The sequence below is a fragment of the Myotis lucifugus genome, unplaced genomic scaffold (assembly GCF_000147115.1).
Source record: "Myotis lucifugus unplaced genomic scaffold, Myoluc2.0 scaffold_197, whole genome shotgun sequence".
Classification (NCBI taxonomy): Eukaryota; Metazoa; Chordata; class Mammalia; order Chiroptera; family Vespertilionidae; genus Myotis; species Myotis lucifugus.
In genome coordinates, this window is record NW_005871245.1 from 946,639 (window position 1) to 970,471 (window position 23,833).

At 41.0% G+C, this 23,833-nt stretch overlaps 1 protein-coding gene across 7 annotated transcripts in view; it reads right to left on the reverse strand.

The window, feature by feature from the left end:
• Positions 1-241: 241 nt before the first annotated feature.
• Positions 242-23,833, reverse strand: part of GMEB1 (glucocorticoid modulatory element binding protein 1) — a 33,661-nt gene continuing 10,069 nt past the window's right edge. For 6 of the 7 annotated variants that reach the window (XM_023761003.1, XM_006097241.3, XM_023761001.1 and 3 more), the window contains 8 exons: positions 18,066-18,178; positions 16,432-16,556; positions 14,421-14,524; positions 12,280-12,437; positions 8,674-8,805; positions 7,296-7,433; positions 6,173-6,295; positions 242-3,412 (listed from right to left, as the gene is read on the reverse strand). In XM_023761003.1, the coding sequence (XP_023616771.1) occupies positions 2,712-3,412; positions 6,173-6,295; positions 7,296-7,433; positions 8,674-8,805; positions 12,280-12,437; positions 14,421-14,524; positions 16,432-16,556; positions 18,066-18,178 (1,594 nt within the window). In that variant the 3' untranslated portion in view covers positions 242-2,711. The remainder of the gene's footprint in view (positions 3,413-6,172; positions 6,296-7,295; positions 7,434-8,673; positions 8,806-12,279; positions 12,438-14,420; positions 14,525-16,431; positions 16,557-18,065; positions 18,179-23,833) is intronic. The other variant, XM_023761004.1, reaches the window with a different exon arrangement.

The following is a 23,833-nucleotide window of genomic DNA, read 5'->3' on the forward strand; positions in this document are numbered from 1 at the left end:
CAGTATCTCACTAGAGAACTTAACCTCTTTCTACCTTTGGTGGTCTGCTGAAACCTATGGATCAATTCTCGTTAATAATGCTTTTCAATGCATGAAATAAAATACATAGGATTACAAAGGAAACAATTATATTGAAGTATAATTCCAGACAATCTCTGGAGTATGAATTCCTTGAGTGTACAGACTGACTGTGTTTCCACCTCTGTACTGCCAGTGCCTAGCACAAAGCCTGGCACATAAATCATACTTATAAATGTTTATTGAATGAATGAACAGAAAGATAGATGGCTACTGCAAAGTCAACCTGAGGAATGATTCATTGAAAATGCCTGTGCACAGACCAATGGCTTGCATATGTCTCACCCCATATGAGATCATCTACACCAGGGCTGTGAGGGAACTCCCACTCAACAATGGGTGCTATAGCATCTAGCAATAATGACAGGCTATTGGAAGACCAGAAAACAACAAAGCTCATGTATTTCCACTAGCTGGAATATACAGAAAGTAAAAGTAAACAGGCTCTGTTAGCAGGAAATCTCTTGACTTTGGAAGCATAATGTTCACACTACTTTAAAACACTACCAACAGCTCAGATGGAGGGAAGAAAGGAACCGGAACTAGTGTATAGGTGTTCTCCAGGGCTGCTCCTCTGTCCTGAAATGGGACTCCTGTCTCTGGGAAAGAGAAAAATGTCCCTAAAAACCACAATAGGGATGATATGCCTTTCTAGGTTCAAGTAGCAGTTTTACTCTTAGACAGAAATACTGGTTTTGTTTATGTACTAACAGGAAACCTAAAGAAGCAAGAAAAAAAAGCCACTTTCCTCACTAAAGGTATATAAAGAGCCAAAGGTTTGTTCTAAGCTGACTGCTACATCTATTAAATATTTTGAAAAGAAAAATACAACCCCAGACAATTTTAAAGTTGAAAACTACAACTGTATAGGGTTCAGAAATCTCACCCTTAAGGCTTTTATGACTGACCCTCCTAAGTTAAAGGGCTTCTCCAGCTATATACATCCTTCTGAGGGGTAGCAGAACTGTTTCCACTTGATTGACAACAGGGTTTCCAACATCTGCTGGAAGAAGCATGGCTTCAAGTGGGTCCCTTTTAAAAAAAAAAAAAGTAACTATAGGTCTAAGTTTTAATTAAAAACAAAAACCCTCCCACTCCTTAGGTGTGTGCTTTCTTGACCTATTTTTCCTTTATACTGTCTGCAGTTTCCCTATATTTTTCCTAATGCAGTAAACAATGCAACCAAAAGAAATAAGAACCAGGGTCCACTCTTACCCCAAACACTGAAGATGGCCAAAGAGAAGTAATCAAAGCACAGAAAATGGCCCAGCTCTAAATATACAAAAAACATAAAAAAAGAAAGAAAACAAGACACACACCCCCCAAAGACATTATTATTGACATTTCTGGTACATTTCCTATAATATCATGTTGCAGACAATGCTTCTTTCCCAGGGAGTCCAGCTTGCTCAGTAGGAGACATCCATTCGGTGCCTCAGGATAGGCTAGGGGTGTTGAGTCTTCCTGCCAAGCCTAAGGCTTTTTTTATGAGCTCAGTTTCACAGAAAGATCTGTGGTATAAATGACTCTAAAAGGGGATGAAGGCAGGCACCTGTCACTGTTCTCCAAATCAGCTAAAAAGCTGAAGAGCATGGGATCCAGGAGACAGATGCCATTAACAGTTAAGGGATAGAGGGTAGAACAAGAGGAAGCACCAAATGAGTGGCTGCTTTTGGTTCCAAAGCCAAAAGAGGGCCCCACCAAAAAGGGCAGCTGGTCTGGATGAAGAATTCCTCTGCTCCTGGAGTCATGCAATAAAATGATGGGCTTGGAGCCTCACCCCACAACAGCCACAGTCCAAGAACCAGAGCAATTTACACCATATCACACAGTTCACAGATTAATGGACTGATCCTAGTTTAGAAAGGTAAGTGCTTTGACAAAGTTGGGGGCAAGGTGAGCTTGAGTCCCAAAGCACAGCTGTGACATCCCTGGATTTCTATTTCTCCTGATGCTACTTGCTCCATGCCAATGTACCTTCCACTTACCACTGGCCTCTCCTCAAAATGGCACCTATAGTGGTAACCCTCAGAGATACCAAGAGGCATCAGTTGCACTTCTGGAAATAAGGTAATTTCTTTGCCCCATCCTGGCAAAGCACTTCCCTTTTTAAACTGCTGCTCCAAGCAACAGAGTTCCCCCTCCAAGCAGAGTTCCACTTCCTTTCAGAGTTTTGCACTGGCCTCGAAGGGCCCATTCCAGGATACAAAATAAATTTCCTTCTGCATCCATGTGTGAGTGGGTTGCCTTCCAGTATCAGGTCTGTGTTCTACAGTTTGGTCAATGCATCTTTAAGAAAATAAAACCACATGCGTACACAGATAGATTAGCCTGGAAAGGGCTTTTGGAATAGGTTTCTGGTTATCTTGATGCCTCCCCTAAAAGAAGTAACTTTCTTGGTGTAAGAGGATGAGGACATTGAGTGACCTACTCTCAACTTCTGGAAGGACAGCTTTTTTTGTCCATTTTTTCAATGAGGGGGTGGGAGGGACCCAACATATTCAGTTACATCAATGAGATTTGTTTTTCTTTTAAAAAAAAGGATCCTACATGGAAATGAGTGGGACAATGATAAAAGTAAACAAATATTTAAAATTTCAAACCAAAACATATTTCCTGGCCCCAATATCCCGTTAATCCTCTAAGACCACAATCTCCACATTGTGGACTTGATGCTGATGTTCTTCCATCTCAGCCACAACTTTCTCCTCAGTCCTAAGCTCTGTCTCCAAAATGACTGCTTTGCCCTCAGTATCCTCAGCCTCTGGGTCTGGGGCTGGGTCAATCTCAATGATGGTCTGCCCATCCTCTGAGGTGCTTTCAACAGCCTGGATTGCTGAGGTCAGGCCAGACTCCATGGCCACCAACTCCACAGGGCTCACCATAGTGGTCATGTTGCCCAGGGTATTCCCATCCTGCATGGCAGTAGAGCTTAGCAGCGCCAAGCTAGATGAAGGGTGGATGGTCACTGTGTCTGGTGAGCTGCTCTTGGCAGAGGAGACCACTGTGGCATAGCGGAAGAGCTGAGGGCCAGAAGGCAGTGTGTGGACAGTCACAGGACTGGAGCCCTGGCTGAGGGTGGCCACTGGAAGATTGCCCATGGAAAATGACTGACCCACTGGGGTGATTGTGATGGGTGAGATGACTGTGAACTGAGGCTGCTGGACAGGAGGAGATGAGCTCAGGACGGTGGTGGAGGCTGGCCGCTGGAGTCGAGGCCTTTTTGGAGGCTTAGGAGTGCTCACAGGCATCAATACCACATTTTGAACTGTCTGGGATTTCAGCCTCTGATCTTGAGCTTGTTTCTTCTGCTCTTCCAACTGGCGTTCCAAGTCTATGGAAAAAAAGATAGACTTTGTGTGGATGGAAGTATAATCTTGGGAACAGTAAAATGGGAGTGAGGGGATCTGGGGTCTTGCCACTCTGTAGCCTCAAGAAAGTTACTTCATTGTTTTTATTATTTTAAAATTATTATTATTTTTTGCTTCATTGTTTCTAAGAAGAAACTAAACTGGATGATTTGTTAATCCCTTCAGTAACAACATTTCCTTGTATGATTATAGGCAGGGCGATAATCCAGGATCTTTTCAAGCTGTGATCCTACTGTAGCTCAACTCTAGAAGCTCCTGTGGCATTTTGTCCCCTGTCACCAAAATGCAAACCAAAGCAACCTCCAGTTGGTCTAGCAGCTAAGATATGCCCTGCCTCAAACTACAGATGAAGATAAGAAATATCTTTACAATCCCTTTGGAACTACAATGGATCTACAATGGCCACTCTAGAACACAGTAATTCCCAAACTGTGCTTCAAGGCAGGATCACCTGGTGACCCAAATGGCCTTAGTCTACTATTAGCCCCCAGAGAAGTCTGGAGAAAGTTACAGAGGAAGTTTCTAAGAAATACAGAACTGAGGAGGTCTTAAAGTTCCAAAGTGACTGACTTAAGGTCACAGAGCCTGGGACAAAAGTCTCTGATGGCCAACTTGGTGGCTTTTCCATCACAATATACCTATCACTACCTCTCTCCAGGTGTCCAATTCAACCTTGGTGACCACTGGTGAATCTGGTTCTACACCAGAACGTCTCTATTACTTAGTACCTGATAAACAAGCAATAAATAATCAGTTACACCTTTAGAGCACTTTGTTTCCTATGGAACACCAAGAGCTAGTTAATTACTTGCTTGGAATAAAAGGAGTAGGTAGGGATCAAGAACATGTTCACAGATTTTAAAATAATGGCTTTTTAAAGTTATGATATACTGCATTTTTTCCATTTTCAGTAGTAATCAAAGAAATGTGAACTTAAACAAGATAAAAATAAAATCCGTAATTTTTAAAAAGCTAAATCAGGGATTACTATAATAACAATGTCCAATGTTGGTGAGTTCAAACTGCTGGCATAAATTGGCATAATCTTCTTGGAAATTTGACAATAATTCACAGAAATCCATAAAAAAATATCAATACTATAACCTCAAGCTTAATCCTGGGAAGTAGTTGAAAAAAACCCTCAAAAATAGAAGTTATAGGCCTGGCCGGTGTGGTTCAGTGGTTGAGCATCGACCTATGAACCAGGAGGTCCCAGTTCAATTCCTGGTCGGGGCACATGTCCAGGTTGTGGGCTCCTTCCCCAGTAGGGGTGTGCAGGAGGCAGCCAATCAATGATTCTCTCTCATCATTGATGTTTCTATCTTTCCCTCTTCGGTCCTCTCTGAAATCCATAAACATATATTTTAAAAATATATATCTCTATCTCTATCTATCATCTACATAAACTGGGTATAAAAATAACTTTAGAGCAACCTAAATTGTTCTTCTCTTATCAAATGACCTTGCAAGAGTCTTTGGGCTTTATAATTGACTATAATTTGTTCTACATCATTCAAAGGCTGATGATCCTCCTCGACTTATTTTATATCCTTCACCTGCTTTACCTCCTTCAAAAGCCTCTCTTGATTCCTTCCAGGTATAAGTGATAACTCCCTTTGTTCTTCCATCATACCTGCTATAAGCCACTGTCATAAAACAGATTACTTTTTGCACTTATTTTTATGTCTGCTTTCCCTCGAGTTCCTTGAAGGCCCTCAATATTCAACATTATATTTCTAAAACCTAGTTTGAAGACCAGCACAAGGTAAGTACTTAATAAAAAGAGTTAAAATATCCATGTGCTCATCATTTATTACCACAAATAATGGAAAATAGGCTAAATGTGTATCTGTCAAAAGATTCAGTAATAATAATGTAAAAAAGACAAAAGCCAGTTCTTCTGCCACCAATATTACTGGATTGATGGAGCATTCTTGCAGACATCCTAATTCTCCAAAAGATATAGAAGGAGTACTGTGATGCTGGCTTCTTTCTCTTTTCCTTTGTGCCTTCTCTGCTTCCCACTACTTCACCCCACCTGGGTCTATGTATAAAGCAAAAGTCAAACATGATACTATGTGAGTTAAAAGAAATAAAAAGAAAGAAGGAGTTGGGGGTGGGGTAGGAAAAAGAAGCAAAGAAAGGCCTGGCCAATGTGGCTCAGTGGTTGAGCATTGACCTTTGAACCAGAAAGTCACAGTTCAATTCCTGATTAGGGCGCATGCCCAGGTTTCAGGCTCAATCCCCAGTAGGGGGTGTACAGGAAGAGTTGATCAATGATTTTCATCATTGATGTTTCTATCTCTCTCTCCTTCTCCCTTCTTCTCTCCAAAATCAATAAAAATATTAAAAAGAAAAAGAAGAAGCAAAGAAAATATATTTTTTTAAAAAGAAGCAAAGAAAGAACCACGCCAGTCCCAACAAATTTCAACAAAGAAATGGCAAGAGTAGCCTGGCAGGCGTGGCTCAGTGGTTGAGCGTCAACCTATGACGGTTTGATTCCCGGTCAGGGCATGTGCTCAGATTGCAGGCTCAATCCCCAGTGTGGGGTGTGCAGGAGGCAGCCGATCAATGATACTGTCTCATCATTGATGTTTCTATCTCTCTTTCTTCTCCCTTCCTCTCTGAAATCAATAAAAAATATATTTTTTTAAAAAGAAAGAAATGGCAAGACTCAAAGGATAGTAGTTTATCACCTAAGAAGAGAGAGAAATTATACATACCTGTCAGAGTATAGAGAAACTGCTCTTCTCCTTGCTCTATTTGGTTCCTTCTGTTGTCCAAAACCTTCTTAACCGTGTCCATTAGGCCAAATGTGTGTGCCACATTGTTGAGAACAGCAGCATCTATTTAGAAGAAAAGACATGTCTGTCGACCTAAAACAGAAAGGTTTTCCACCAACTCCCTCTTGTGCTGTTTACAAATATGGAACAATCCGAAAATGACGGGACTAGTCTAATAAACAATTTTAACAAAGATGTATCACATGTATAATTAATTTAGATTTAATTGTTATATCTATATTAATATACTATTGACATATCTATAATTAATATCTATATTAATATAAATAAGAGAGAATTGAGAGAACTACTTTTTGGCACACTGATAATGGCAATTATCAGGTAATTACCTGTGGAAAAAGCATGGCTAGACCTGAGTTCAAAACCCAGCTAAAGCCCTGGCTGGGTTGTTCAGTGGTTAGAGTGTCAGCCCATGCACCAAAGGGTCTTGGGTTCTATTCCCGGTCAAGGTCACTTATTTCAGTTGCAGGTACCCCAGCCACAGGAGGGGCTCATGCAGAAGGCAACCAATCAATGTATCTCTCTCACGTTGATGTTTCTCTCTCTCTCCCCCCGCCTCCTCCCTCCCTTCTATTCTCTCTAAATATCAATGGAAAAAATACCTTGAGTGAGGATTTTTTTTAAAAAAAGTTATGACCCTGGCCAGTGTTCTCAGTGGTTAGAGCATTAGCCCATGCACCAAAGGGTTATGGGTTTGATTCCTTGTCGAGGACACATGCCTGGGTTGTAGGTTCGATACCTGGCCCTGGTTGGGCTGCATATGGGAGGCAATCAATCGATGTATTTCTCCACATCAGTGTTTCTCTCTCTCTCTCTCTCCCTCCCTCACTCCCCCCCTTCCACTCTCTCAAAAAAAATCAATGGAAAAAATATCCTCAGGTGAGGATTAACAAACACACACACACAAACCCAGTTATGATCTTTAGAGAAGTAACTTCTATGAGCCTTAGTTACCTAGTGTGTAATATTGGGATACCTATTCATCAGTGTTTTTCATGAGGCCAACAGGATAACTAGATATTGTTAGAATTAACACACTTACCTGTGACCTGGAAGGGCGCCTGAATGAGCCGCTGCTGAACCCCCCTGAGTAGCTCCTCTATTTCCTTCTGTATGTTGCATACAACCTCTTCCATCAGCCCTACATCAGCTATTCCTTTCCAGAACATCAAAGTGTCCTCTGGTACAAGAGGAATAAGAAAGATGGTAAACAAGGGATGCTACATATACTTAGGTACATTTCTACAATGTGTTAAATTCAAAATTATTTCAATTCAAAAGGATTCGTTTTTGGGACACTCCTGGGAAAAGGGAAAAATCTTTTGGAGTATTAGCTGCCTCCCTAAGTTGGTAACTAATTATTTGGCCTCTTTAGCAAACTAGGGACTTGGGATAATTGCCTCATTTTGTCATGCCCTCAATTTGTCATTGCTCTGGCTACAAGGAATAGGTATGTTCCTCTAATAAATATAAGATATTAAATGTTATTTATTTAAATAATTTAATTTAAAATTAAATATTTAAAATTTTAAAGTTAAATAATAAAGATATTAAAGGTATACTAAAATAAAGGTATATTCACTCTAATCATATACTTCAAAAAACAAAGTAAAACAGTTGAATAGGTGGTATTATAAACTCCCTGAAGTCAAAGGCTATGTCTTTTCATTCACCTGTCTAGCATCTAGCAACAGTACTAACTAAAAATAAGCAGCAAGCCCTAGCTGGTTTGGCTCAGTGGATAGAGCATCAGCCTGGGGACTGGAGGGTCCCAAGTTCAATTCCAGTCAAGAGCACATGCACGGGTTGCAGGTTCGGTCCCCAGTAGGGGGCATGCAGGAGGCAGCCCATCAATGATTCTCTCTCATCATTGATGTTTCTATCTCTATCTCCCTCTCCCTTCCTCTCTGAAATCAATAAAAATATTTATAAATAAATAAAAGTAAGCAGCAATAAATATTTGTTAAATGAATAAATAAATGGAGGAGGATGTGAAGCCTCTCCTGATCCCCTCTAAGTGAATCATTATTAATCACCATCTTCTAAAGCATCTGCTACCTAATTTTTTCTTCTAACATCTTGCAGCTTGGTTTATCTAAGAAGTATACCAAAGTTGGAAGTAGTTTGACAGGATGAAAAGCATGGACTACAGTCAAACTGAGCTGAACTCAGCTCTGATACTTATTGGTTGTGTTACTGATATTAGGCAAGTTGCTGAACCTTTCTGAATCTCAATTTCTTCATGTGTAAAATGTGTCTGCGGGATGTTGCATTGATTAAAGTAAGAGGTTTGCATCTATAATTAATATTAATATGCATGAGACAAACCGGCAAAAGTAATTAAAAGGCCTTCTGTGTCCATAATTATAATGGTGATAAGGTCACAAAACTGTAAAATATCTGAGCCCATAGGAAATTACCTGAAATTTCCTCTGAGTCTTTCTTCACTCCCTCTTCTGTGGCCATGGTGACAGCAGCAGTGAGGGCCGAGTTCCATTCTAACCCTGCTTCTTCCATGCTCTCTTCTGAGATGGCAATCTGTGTGATGTTACCTAAAAACAGTCCATTAGCGATAAGCTCAGTAAATTGTATGAAAAAGTCATAACTATCTTCCATCTCATACTCAAAGCCCTGTTATTTTAACATTTAGCTTTTTGCCTTCAAATCCCTATATTAAAAACTAGAATCCTAGAAAAAAGAAAAAAACAAACAAACCTAGAACCCTAGGAAAACCAAGAAAAATATTGGATTTTCTAAAGAAAATCTGCCGTGCAAAGAAAATGTTTTCTTCTTACTCTGAATAGAAAGTGAAAGGTAACAACCCTAACCAGTTTGGCTCAGTGGATAGAGTGTTGGCGGACTGAAGGGTCCCAGGTTTGATTACGGTCAAGGGGACATACCCAGGTTTCGGACTCGATCCCCAGTAGGGGACATGCAGGAGGCAGCGAATCAATGATCCCCTCTCATCATTGATATTTCTATCTCTCTCTTCCTCTCCCTTCCTCTCTGAAATATATTTTTAAAAAGACAAGTGTGGACTCTACATGCTAGAAGATATCAATAATCAAGCAAAGAGTCCTGGCCGTGTGGCTCAGTCAGTTGGAGTGTCATTCCATATACCAAAAGTTGCAGATCCAGGGCACATACCTAAGTTTTGTTTTCAATTCCTGGTCAGCACCTAGGGGAGCAACCAACCATTCAATGTTTCTCTATCATATTGATGTTTCTCTCTCTAAAATCAATAAAAACAAATGCTCCAGTGAGAATCCTATATAATAAACTAGAGGCCTGGTGCACAAAATTTGTGCACGGGGCCGGGGGGGGGGGGGGGGGGGTTGTCCCTCAGTCCAGCCTGTACCCTCTCCAATCTGGGACCCCTTGGGGGATGTCTGACTGCTGGTTTAGGCCCGATCCCACCCTAAGCCAGCAGTCAGACATCCCTCTCACAATACGGAACTGCTGGCTCCTAACCACTCACCTGCCTGCCAGTCTGATCACCCCCTAACTGCTCCCCTGCCAGCCAGATCACCCCCAACTGCCCTCCCCTACTGGCCTGATCTCCCCCCCAACTGCCCTCCCCTGCAGGCCTGGTCACCCCCAACTGCCCTCCCCTGCTGGCCAGATCGCCCCCAACTGCCCTCCCCTGCCAGCCAGATCACCCTCAACTGCCCTCCCCTGCTGGCCTGATCGCCCACAACTGCCCTCCCTGCCGGCCATCTTGTGACAGTCATCTTGTGTCAGCCATCTTGTGACGATGTGAGGGCAGCCATCTTGTGGCAACCATCTTGTGACAATTTCGTGCAAGGGTGTTGCACGATGCCATCTAGGCTTTTATTATATAGGATGCCTAATATGCTAAGTGTCTGGTCATCCATTCAACCAATCAAAGTGTAATATGCTAATGATATGGTAAGGCCGCTCAACGGCTTGCTATGACATGCACTGACCACCAGGGGGCAGACAGTCAGCCAGTTGACCAGTTGCTATGATGTGCACTGACCACCAAGGGGCAGACACTCCAACTGGTAGGTTAGCTTGCTGCTGGGATCCAGCCGATCGAGACTGAGATGGGCCAGACATGCCCTGGAGCCCTCCCGCGGTCTCTCCCCAGCTGGCCAACCTCCTGTGTCCCTCCCCAGCCCTGATCGGCCTTAATCGTGCACCAGGACTCTAGTTAAAAAATAATAATAATAAGCAAAGAAGTAATATCAATATGGACAATAAATTAAGTAAAGGAGCTTTGGCCAAATAAAAAGGAAGTATATAATTTCACAGCATTTTTCACTTTTCAAGTGAAAGAGTCACATGAACAAAAATTCAAACTGCTAGATATTTTATACTTTCCTGAAAAGAACTTAGGTTCCAAGAGATTTGGCTTCTACTCACCCAGTCAATAGAGAATATTAGGTCTGATCAAAAGAAACCTAAAGAGGCATTTTTAAAGCATAGTACTTCCCTTATATTCTTTAGTTCTTGTGACTCTGTCAGATATATTTATAAGTCTTCTGGAAGTAGTTGACACATATTCTATCTAGTAATCTTGACTGTGCTAATCTCCAGCTGGACTAACTGAATCCTTAATAATAACCTCACATGGCTACATCTGTCCTGGAGATGGGCAGGGAGCCCTAGTCCCAAACTCAATATTATGGAAGTGTGTCCCCCATCCTGTCTCAATTGTGAGGAAGCCTCAGCTTGGTTATCCAGAACCCTTCCAGACAGAGCTCTTTGATCCTTTTAGCAGAGTCTCCAGAGTCCATCCCAGCCAAGGATAAATTGTCTTTGATACATCTCAGTTCAACAACTGAAAACCATTCACCATTCTAATCCACCTTCCTGCTTTAACCACTAATAGAGCACAGAATTTTAAAAACAGTCTAAATTCAAAGATATGCCAAATGGTACCCAAGTGAGATTACTGAAAAAGTATTAGAACTATTGAACCATCTTTCTAATGTTTACCATGCATTGCAAAAAAGAAACAAAGAAGGAGGTCTGGCCAATAGGAATCATTTGGCAGAAAACAAAGATCTATTTCTAAAGCATGGAATCCCATCCAAGATTACCATGACTTTCAAGGACATCAACACTCATGAGATTTGAAATTAAGAACCCCAAAGAACATTGGGGGTAAACACATAATACAATATACAGATCATGTATTATAGAACTACTAGAGGCCCCTCAGTCTGGCCTGCGGGGATCAGCTAAAATCAGCAGTACTACATCCCCTGAGGGATGTAGTAGTGCACGAAGCGGCAGGTGGCCGGGGAGTACTCCAACCCCGGGCCAGGTGCTGCACCACTCCTGCTCATCCTGGCCCAGCTACGCCTGCCTCCACAGTCCCAGTCTGGATGAGGGAGGGGTGCGCAGGGAGAGTGTCCACGAGAGAGGCTTGCGCCCCTACAGCTGTGCTCGCCAGCCAGCCGTGAGCCTGGCATCTAGCACCTGTTCGTCAGCTAAGCGGCACTCCCACTGTGGGAGCGCACTGACCACTAGGGGGCAGCTCCTGCATTGACCGTCTGCCCCTTGGTGGTCAGTGCACATCATAGCTACCAGCCAGTCATCCAGTCACTTAGGCTTTTATATACAGTGGGACCTTGACTTATGAGTTTAATGCATTCCGTGACGGAGCTCGTAACTCAAATTACTTGTATGTCAAATCAAAAAGTGAACAAGTGAGACACGTGATGCTGGGCTGATGTTGTGGCGTTCACTGTGACGTTCGCGGCGCCAACTGGAGGTGGGGTATCTGAAGCTGGCTCGTAACCCGAATTTTAGCTCGAAACTCAAAGCAAAAAATCGGCCGAGAGACGGCTCGTATCTTGAAAAACTCGTTAATCGGAACACTCGTAAGTCAAGGCCCCACTGTATATAGATAACATCTAAAATCTATATAATTTCACTAACCAATGTCACCCCAATAAAGTCAATAAAAATTAAAAAAAAGGAAGCACAAAAGAGAAATGAGGGGGAAATGCTACTGAAATACACAATGTGTTTTCAGGTGGTTTCCTACCCCCTACCATCGACCGAAGTGGGTGTCTGCACCACACTTGTCTGCTGTCCTGGCACTGGAGCTCTTGCACTGCTGATCAGAAGATCAAATTTGGTACTTCTGCAGGTATTGGAGCAAACCTTGTCATGTTGGTAAAAATCAATCTGTCCGGAGTCCATCATTTTCCTGCACAAAAGGAGACAAGAAGTATCACTTCAGCCTGCACTTTGGAAACTAGTGAGTCTCCTCTATAGGTTAGTGAAACCTAATAGTATTAAAAGTCATTAGGTTGCAAAGATTCTAATTAGGACTATAAAATTTTCATTGGTCCTGCCCACATTTACAAGTACTCCTCTTCCCTCCCTAGTCTACTCATGAGTACTTTTTCTTTTATATCCCACTATCACTAAGCTTTAGATATACACTCCTGACAATAGCTAAGTTTCCCCACAGGATCTCAATGAAACAAAACCCAAAGGGGAAAAAAGACTACCTCATATCCAAGCACAATTAAGGAATGCCACAACGGAATTAGAATTTTGTGATGAGATTCTGATGTGTTAGTATTCCTAGACCAGCAAGATCTGTTGTCTCTTTTGGAGACATAAAACTTCAGCATATCTCTTTCTTTAAAAAAAAAAAAATTGATAACAACTCTCCTATAAATACAAAACAAAGCTGATTATACTAAACCCCCACTATAAAATATCCTTAGAACTGAATTCACAAGACATTATGATAGTCCCTGAGCAAAACCATGCAGTATTTTCATTACAGTAAGTATGTTATATTGCTACTTGTCTTTCACTAAAGATTTTTAAGGCATTCTTGTTCCCTTTTACATTTGGGGAAAGTTGACATATGCTTGTTTTTCTGGGCAAATAAAATGGGCCAAGAACTACAAAAATGAAAGTTAAAGGTATTTCTCCCCAATTTCATTTAACTACTGATTTCTGCATATAAATCATCTGTAATGATTTTTTTCTTTGTTTCTGACTAAAAAAAATAGTATGTGAAGAAAAAAATTAACATTTTTTTGTGAAAAATATAAAGAAAACAACTACCCTTTTTAAAAAATATCCCACAACACAGAGATCACATCAACATTTTGGTATATTTTCTTCTACTAAATTTTACATATGTAGTAGTTAGAGTGTCATTTGTATGTGTTTTAACACAATTAAAATCACACTGTTTAAAAAAAATTAGTTTAATTTATTTTATATTTTGTCTTCATTCTTACACATAAGCATTTTTATGTAAAAACTCTTTAGAAAAACTCTTTAGAAATATTTTAATGACTACATTGTATCCCACAGTATATACTCATATATATTTAGATGAGCCATAATTTACTTTACATATACCTATATTAAAACAGACTAATTTTCTTAATAAATAATGTTGTAATGAACATATTTATGCTTGAATCTCTACAAGCCCTATGGATTTTTCTTAAGACAGATTCCTTAAAAAGAATTAAAGACAAAGGGTAAGGTGTTGAAACATGAGACTCTTGAAACATGTTCTGTGTGGAACTTTTAATTTTTAACCACATTTTTAAATTTTCTACCAAGAGAGGTAAATACTCAAAGAATGAGCACTAATGTTAATCAACTAATGTTAATTTTCAGACGGAAAAAAATTACAATAGGAAACTTGCTGCATAAAGGGGGGCATTGGGAGTAATAAGCATTCTGAATTTTATTTCTGTGGTACAGTGATGGCACGGATTGCATTCACTGTGCATCACTGGTACTTATTAATAGCACCCCTCTACTTTTACCAATTATCCCAGGATTTGCCGGTCAGCCTAAACTTCTCAGTGGTTGTCACGCTTCCTCAGCACCAGGCTTAGCCTGCCTATGCTTGGTGATCTCAAGCAGGACTGTCATCTGTTCTTGAGTTTCTCTGGCCAGAGGATCCTACCCAACATCCTAAAAAATTGGCCCTATATACAGGGAAGAGTGAATTTGATTCACTCTTCTTTCAGAGTTTGTTTTTTTTAAACAAGTTGATGAAGGTCAAATACATGGATTGCTTAAACTAATCCGTCAGACAGAATAAAAATTTCAAATTAAAGAGAAAAGACTGAATTCTCTCAATTCTACCATGATTAAGTGCCCCCAAAGTCAGTTGAAAGGTAAGTTCTTAACTATTAGAGCTCACCTGAGCATGATTCCACCCAGACGAATAGCTCTCTTCCAGTCTTTTAGGGTGGACTTGCCAGCCAGATGTACAAAATGTTTGGGGCTGATCAACTGATCATTGAACTAAAGTAAAAAGAAAAGTTCAAAATAATCCAATGTCAACTTAGGCAGTTCAGAGGAAAACTAAGAGACGATTCTACTTGTTATGTACAAAAAATACCCAGATGACATCTTAAGTCATAAACCTTGTATTATTTAGCCTTCTGCCCTATTGTACCAGAGAAGATGTCCTTCTCTGAGCACAGTGCCCTATCCTGGTACAAAGCTACAGATGACATTGGGAGCATCAGAGATTAATATACTAATTAGTGTTTAAAATCAATTTATGGCCCTGGCTGGTATTGTTCAGTGGTGAGAGCCTCGACTTGTATACCAAACGGTCCTGGGTTCGATTCCTGGTCAAGGGCACATACCTAGATTGTGGGTTCACTACCCACCCCAGATCTGGGTACCTGCAGGAGGCAACCAGTCGATGTGTCTCTCTCACATGGATGTTTGTTTCTCTCTCTCTCTCTCTCTCTCTCTCTCTCTCTCTCCCCCCCACACCTACCCCTGCCCCCAGCTCCTTCCCTCCCTTCCACTCTCTCTGGAAAAAGCAATGGGAAAAAAAAAAACCCTCAGTAAAGATTAACAAAACAAAACAAAATCCATTTATGCCATGAATCAGTAGTTAGATCCAATGTCACAAAGGCTGTTTAAATAAACCGAAGTGATCTATCTAGCCCTAATGACGTGATTCAGGATGTGGCAGAAAGAATAAGTACAGTAGGAACCAATAGCACTGCAGAGTATCAAAACTATGTAATCTTGCCTGGCAGGCATGGCTCAATGGTTGAGTGTCGATCTATAAACCAGGAGGTCACGATTTGATTCTCGGTTGGGGCACATGCCGGGGTTGCAAGCTCGATCCTCAGTGTGGGGTATGCAGGAGGCAGCCGATTAATGATTCTCTCTCATCAATGATGTTTCTATCTCTTTCTCCCTCTCCCTTCCTCTCTGAAATAAACAAAAATATATTTAAAAAAAACACAAAACTATGTAATCTTTAATGAATCTAGGATCGTACCACTGATGGTGACAACTATCTATGTGTATAGTTGTGGCTATCAATGGGGACAAAATAAGCAATAATTTCGACACTGTGCTCTCATGATTATGTATTTTTATTCAGTAATAATTTTCAATAAACTCTACCATAATGCACACCAGGGTAAGGCATTGATAGAGATGGCACTCCATTCATTCATTCAACAAATATTTATTGATAAATACACCAAGTACCATTCCTAAGTGCTGGGGATACACTGATGAACAAGATAGACAAGTTCACACACACACAAAAAAGACAAGTTCTCAGCTCTCATGGAACTTGTATTCTTTTTTTTTTGGTATTGATTTCAGAGAGAAAGGGAGAGATAGAAACATCAATAATGAGAGAATCAATCAGCTGCCTCCCGCACGCCCCCTACTGGGGATCAAGCCACAACCCGGGCATGTGCCCTTGACCGGAACTAGGACCCTTCAAGCCATAGGCCAATGCTCTATCCACTGAGCCAAACTTTAATCCAGGTCCCATCAGAATAAAATTTTACTCCCAAGTTATTTTTATCTACTATGATGCAATGGGACTATAGCCACAAAATTAAAAATACTGGCATGGCCCTGGCAGGTTTGGCTCAGTGGATGAAGCATCGGCCTGCGGACTGAAGGGTCCTGAGTTCAATTCCGGTCAGGGGCATATGCCCAGGTTGTGGGCCTGATCCCCTTTAGGGGGTTTGCAGGAGGCAGCCGATCAATGATTCTGATCATTGATGTTTCTCTCTCTCCCTCTCCCTTTCTCTCTGAAATCAATAAAAAAATATTTTTTAAAAATACTGATATGGTGGAAAAGAGAGATTAGGCACTGAAACCATGCCCTTTGAAAACAAGGAGCCCCAAAATAGGTTCCAGCCAGGAGAAAAGACAATTACCTTGACACATTTCACATTTATTCCTGGACATACAAACTTCTTCCAGAGAAGAATGGCTTTGCTCTCCCCACAAGTTATAGGGTAAGCAATTTCCATATCTTCATTTGCTTCTATAGTGCTTGCATCTGAAAATGGAAAAAATATCAGTGATTTATTGAACACTCTTTCCCAAAGCTTAATTCAAAATCTTTAGTCTCCTGGTTCCTCTCAGGGGTTAACAGTTTACATTAGCTGGTATTGTTTAGAAATCCTCTGGAAAAAGTTAGGCATAACCGCTGTCTTACTGAACTCCCACTATGCAACACTGTGCTATATGCTTTGATGTGCTTAATCTTATTTAGTTCTTGCAACAACCCTCGGAGATAGTGATTGTTTTCTGTTTTACATAACTGTAATGTGGCACTCCAAAAGGTAAAGTGACTTTCCCAAGGATACAGTTAAGAAATGAGAAAGTAGGCTCCAAACTTAGGTTTGCCTAATTTCAAAATTTCTTTCCACTGACTGCCTTCCACTGAACACCTTATCAGTCTTCATCAGCAATTTCCCTACTGACAAGAATCAACCTTGAGGCTCCAATTTCTTTGTGGGATTTTTAGAGATGAAAAATCTTTTTGCTTGACTTGTGGATCAGTGGTTGAGCCTCAACCTATGACCCAGGTCACGGTTTGGTTTCTGGTCAAGGCATATGCCTGGGTTGCAGGTTCGATCCCAGTGGGGGATGTGCAGGAGGCAACCGATCAATGATTCTCTCTTATCACTGATATTCTGTCTCTCTCCCTCTTCCTTCCTCTCTGAAATCAATTAAAAAAATTTTTTTAATATTTTTAGCAACTCTAGCAATAGGATGTTAAACAATCAACTGAAGGCCCTAACACCTTAGTCAGTGGTGTCTCTAGATCAGCGAGTTCTCAACCTGTGGGTCGCGACCCCACCCAAGCGGTGCGCAGAGGCTTTTGCATATGAATGACCTGGCCCTTTGCAATCTAAAATTACCTAACAAACTGCAGCTGGGTCAGAGAGACCCAGAACATCCAAAAGAAGGCCCAAGGCCTAAGACCAGGGGTCCTCAAACTTTTTAAACAGGGGGCCAGTTCACTGTCCCTCAGACTGTTGGAGGGCCGGACTATAGTTTAAAAAAAAACTATGAACAAATTCCTATGCACACTGCACATATCTTATTTTGAAGTAAAAAAACAAAACGGGAACAAATACAATATTTGTATTTGCATGTGGCCCGCGGGCCGTAGTTTGAGGACTCCTGCCTAAGACCATCGGAAAACACATATATAATTACATATTGTTTTTGTGATTAATCACTATGCTTTAATTATGTTCAATTTGTAACAAAGAAAATACATCCTGCATATCAGATATTTACATTACGATTCATAACAGTAGCAAAATTACAGTAGCAATGAAAATAATTTTATGGTTGGGGGTCACCACAACATGAGGAACTGTATTAAAGGGTTGCGGCATTAGGAAGGTTGAGAACCACTGCTCTAGATGTACCACCATCAAATTGGTAGCTGCAGCATTGATAGGGCACACTGAGTAGGGTGAAAAAGGCACCAAGTCAAGAAATCTCAGCTGGGGAAACTAAGGTCAAATGTACTAGAATAACAAAGACTCACCAATCCCTTCTTCAATTTTGTGTATCGTGTGAGTTTCTACTGCCACAACTGCTGTGTTGTTCTCGGACCCAGCTTCATAAATCCTGTTGTAAAAGTGTCCATCGATAAACAAACTACATAAATCATGAAAAAATTAATATTCACAGCATGGGGGTTAGGAAATTTCTTTTAACCTATCTCAAAGGACTAAAATAAATATACTTTACAACTGTATGTAGTGCTTTGACTAGTTCGCCATTGTTTTTAAACTCTAAGCTGCCCATGACTGCTTAGCAGCTACTACCATGGAAATGAATCAACAACTTTCCGCACTTCAGAGCGAAGTTCCTCTTGCTACTTATTTACACCAGACTTTTCCCTTCATAACTTTAAAACCTCATGATAGAGAAACCAAGATGGCGGCATAGGTAAACACCTGAAATTGCTGCCTCGCACAACAACTTCAAAAATACAACTAAAAGACAAAACGGACATCATCCAGAACCACAGGAAGGCTGGCTGAGTGGAAATTCTACAACTAGAAGGAAAGAGATAAGCACACTGAGACTCAGAGGAGGTGCGGAAGTAAAGTGCAGAGGTATGGAGGCGCACGCGGAAAAGGCTGGCAACTGAGGACATGGTAGTCTTTTTCAATCAGGAGGGAGTCTCAAGCTCCCGACTGCTCTGAACTCCAGTTCCGGGCGAGATTCTGGGGACCCAGACTCATACGGGGAGAAACTGGGCTATCTGGCATCGGGCGGAACTCGAGGGCGGCTTTCTCTCAGAGGTGCTTGCAGCAATTACCAATTATCGTGGGACACTGAGACCCAGGGCCTCTTAGGGCAGGGCTGAGGATCAGCCAAATCTGTTTGCTCCACCCTGTTGATTCCCTGAGACCCCGCCCCATGCAAGCTGTGCGCAGAGGCTTTTGTATATGAATGACCTGGCCCTTTGCAATCTAAAATTACCTAACAAACTGCAGCTGGGTCGGAGAGACCCAGAACATCCAAAAGAAGGCCCAAGCAGCTTGCACTGCTTCAGAGCTGGGCCTCATCTGGGCACCTCCAAACCCCAAACAAAGAAGAGGAATCTGAAGATCTCTCCGTAGCTCCTGCTGGGTAGCCTCAGGCAGAGGCTAAATTAGCACCTCCTTAGAGATCCAAGAGCCAGGGTACCCAGTGGTCAGAGTGGGACCATACAGATTACAACTCCTCAGATCCATAAGGGACACACTCAGGGGGAAGACTCAGTGAGCACCAAAGCCCCACTGAAGCAAGTCTTGCCCCAGAAGGGTGTCTCCAGCACAGAAGTTCTCCCACCATAAACACAGCTGATTCTCACAGCCATTTGGCCTGGAGGTCAATTCCTCCCAGTGACACCTACAACAATCAAGGCTCAACTACAACAAGACTGTGCACGCAGCCCACAAAGGGGTGCACCAAGAGTGTCCACCTCAGGTAATTGGGGAGGCTGAGCCACTGGGCCCTATAGGACACCTAGCACAGAAAGCCACTCTATCAACACAGAGAAGCATAAAAAATGCGGAGACAAAGAAACAGGTCACAAATGACAGAAATGGAGGAAAGCAAACTATTGGATATAGAGTTCAAAACCACGGTTATAAGGTTTTTCAAGAATTTTCTAGAAACTGCCGATAAATTTAGTGAGACCCTCAAGGTTATGAAAAAGGACCAACTAGAAATTAAGCATACACTGACTGAAATAAAGAATATTATACAGAGATCCAACAGCAGACTAGAGGATCGCAAGAATCAAGTCAAAGATATGAAATACGAAGAAGCAAAAAACACCCAACCAGAAAAACAAAAAGAAAAAAAAATCCAAAAATATGAAGATAGTGTAAGGAGCCTCTGGGACAACTTCAAGCGTACCAACATCCGAATTATACGGGTGCCAGAAGAAGAGAGAGAGAGCAAGATATTGAAAACCTATTTGAAGAAATAATGACAGAAAACTTCCCCTACCTGGTGAAAGAAATAGACTTACAAGTCCAGGAAGCCCAGAGAACCCCAAACAAAAGGAATCCAAAGAGGACCACACCAAGACACATCATAATTAAAATGCCAAGAGCAAAAGACAAAGAGAGAATCTTAAAAGCAGCAAGAGAAAAACAGTTAGTTACCTACAAGGGAGTACCCATACAACTGTCAGCTGATTTCTCAATAGAAACTATGCAAGCCAGAAGGGAGTGGCAAGAAATATTCAAAGTAATGAATAGCAAGAACCTACAACCAAGATTACTTTACCCAGCAAAGCTATCATTCAGAAGTGAAGGTCAGATAAAGAGCTTCACAGATAAGAAAAAACTAAAGGAGTTCATCACCACCAAACCAGTATTATATGAAATGCTGAAAGGTATCCTTTAAGAAGAGGAAGAAGAAGAAAAAGGTAAAGATATAAATTATGAACAACAAGTACATATCTATCAACAAGTGAATCTAAAAATCAAGTGAATAAATAATCTGATGAACAGAATAAACTGGTGAATATAATAGAATCAGGGGGATAGAAAGGGAATGGACTGACTATTCTCGGGGGGAAAGGGATGTGGGGGTGCGGGAAGAGACTGGACAAAAATCGTGCACCTATGGATGAGGACAGTGGGGGGGGGGTAAGGGCAGAGGTTGGGGTGGGAACCGGGTGGAGGGGAGTTATGGGGGGAAAAAAGAGGAACAACTGTAATAATCTGAACAATAAAGATTTAATTAAAATAAAACAACAACAAAAAAAACCCTCATGATAGCCCAGCTAGTGTTGCTCAGTGGTTGAGTGTCAACCCATGAACCAAGAGGTCACTGGTTTGAGTCCCAGTAAGGGCACATACTGGGTTGTGGGCTCAATCCCCAGTAGGGGGCGTACAGGAGGCAGCCGATCAATGTTCCTCTCTTATTGATGTTTCTATCTCTATATCCTTCTCCCTAAAATAATCAGTAAAAAAATAAATTTTAAAAAACACTCATGAGATAAAGTGTTGCTTCAAGTATAATAAGGTTAAGTCATAGTAAAGAATTATTCTAACAAAACTAAAAGGAATACTGCTGGACAGTTCCAAAAGCAAATGTTGAGCATAGAAGTTGATGGCCCTTGTTGGAATCTAGGCATTAAAGTATTTTTAAGCACTTTAGCATTTTTTAAAGCACCATAACCAAACTATTGACATGAGCAGAGTATAGTGAAAATAAGTAAGAGATAAACTATGCCCAAAGTGACTAGCAATAACTAGAGGTACCACTTAGGGAAAGTGTCTTTCTAAAATGTTTCTAAGAAATGGGCTCAAAATTACCTAATAGGATACAGCAATGTCCTTTAACTTCTATAATAAACCTAATGTGTTAATTATTGCATCTTGCTACTTAAGAGCACCTCCTGAATAATCTCCTTTGCATCAGGGATTACCCAGCCCATAGTTACACCTGTAGCACAGACCTCCCTTCTGAATTTCACACCAGAAGTTAACTGATAAATGAATAAATACATTTGTATGTCCCATAGGACTTTGTTCAATTCGTTATGTCTAAAACAAGCAAGTTCTCTTCCCTCTCTCACTTCCCAAACTACTCTTCTTCCTATACTCCCTATCCTTGTGATGACACCACCTAAAATACCGGAGCCTAAGAGAAAAGCCTGGTAATTACATTAGATTCCTCCCTTTCCTCCCCCTCAACTTACACACGGTCAGTCACCAAATCCTGCCAGATGCATCCTAAACACTAGCCATCCTCCCTATCTCTGCTTCTACTGATACTGCATTCAGGCTGCATAACTGTTAGTCTGAACATCTCTCCTTGCAGCTACCTGACCTTCTATATTCCCACAAGCATAATCATGTAACTCTCTCCTTAAAACCCTTTAAGAACCCTTGCCGGTTTGGCTCAGTGGACAGAGCATTGGCCTGAGGACCAAAGGGTTCCAGGTTCAATTCTGGTCAAGGGCACATACCCGGGTTGCTGGCTCGATCCCCAGTAGGGGGTGTGCAGGAGGCAGCCAATTATTCTCTTGTCATTGATGTTTCTATCTCTCTTTCTCTGGGAAATCAATAAAAATATATATCTATTTTAAAAGATACATGTGGGCATATTTTAAAACCAATGTAGTGTTATTCTGTTTTGGGGTATTTTTTAATATATTTCTTTTATTGATTTCAGAGAGGAAGGGGAGAGGGAGAGAGAAATAGAAACATCAATGATAAGAGAGAATCATAGATAGGCTTCCTTCTGCACACCCCACACTGGGGTTCAAGCCCACAACCCAGGCATGTGCCCTGACCAGGAATCAAACCGTGACCTCCAGTTTCATAGGTCGAGACTTAACCACTGAGCCATGCCTGTGTGTGTGGCGGGCGGGGGGGGGGGTTGTTTTGTTTTATTTTATTTTATAGAGAGGAATAAGGAGAGAGGGGTGGGAGAGGAAGAGAGTTGGGGGGTGGGAGAAACATCAATGTGAGAGAGAAACATCAATTGGTTGCCTATCATATGCACCCCACCAGAGATTGAACCAGAAGCCTAGGTATGTGCCCTAACTGGGAATTGAACACACAAGCTTTTGGTGTACAGAACGGACGCTCCAACCAACTGAGCTACTGGCCAGGACTAGTGTTATTCTGAAAGAATCATCTTAGACACTTGTTAGGTTCTATGTATTTCTGTAGAGAGACTATTACCAGACACTCTACTTTTGCTTCATAATATACTTCTGAAAATGAAAATATGTACATAATAAATACTTGAAAAAGTATAAAATGTGATATATATAAAAGGTAAAAAAGACAAAAAATGTTCTGCATATTGAAATAAAAAATATTTATATAAAATCTGTAATCATTTCTTGCCTTTTGTATATAGTCTTTACCAATATATTCCCCATAATTCATACATGTTCTTTGATTGTTTCTTTCCTTCATATTTGAACCTGAAGCCAATTAGGTTAAGTGTAACTGAGGCTAAAGACTAATACCTGATGATTTCCATCTTTGTCTCAAGTGTATTAAACTTATGAGACCTGTACTTCTTATCACTAGTATCAGTATATTTTTCCCCCACTCATCTTTATAAAATGGAGCTAAAGAACAATAAATATTCAAATAATTAAAAAACATAGTTCGAAAGCCCGATCAGCATGGCTCAGTAGTTGAGTGTCGACCTATGAACCAGGAGGTCACGGTTCGATTCCCAGTCAGGGCACATGCACAAGTTGCGGGCTCCATCCCCAGCAAGGGGTGTGCAGGAGGCAGCTGATCAATGATTCTCTCTAATCATTGATGTTTCTATCTCTCTCTCCCTCTCCCTTCCTCTGTGAAAAAAAGAAAAAACATTAAAAAACAAACAAACATAGTTTGAGAAATCAACTGAGCATCAATTGTCAGGCATTTCAAAATGCAGTCCTTCAAATGTTTATTCACAAGCTCATATACTAAAATTCAGTATAAACAGTGGATTGGAGTCAATATACGTTATACAAAGATGCCTATCTGATCAAGCAATGAGATTTCCAGAAAAGGCAATATAATTTAGAAAATAAGAGACAGACAAAAAGAAAAAAAGTGGAACTAAATCTTCAAAAGAATTAAGTCTCTAAGCAATAGAGAAGCTTTTTCTGTCTTTAGTAGGAATAAGACAAGTGACAACTGGAGCACTTTTTAGAAAAATTTTTATAAGAATTTATTTGAACCTGGCTGGAATGGCTTAGTGGTTGAGCGTCAACCTATGAACTAGGAGGTCTCAGTTCAATTCCCACTCTGGGTATATGATGAGGTTGCAGGCTTGATCCCC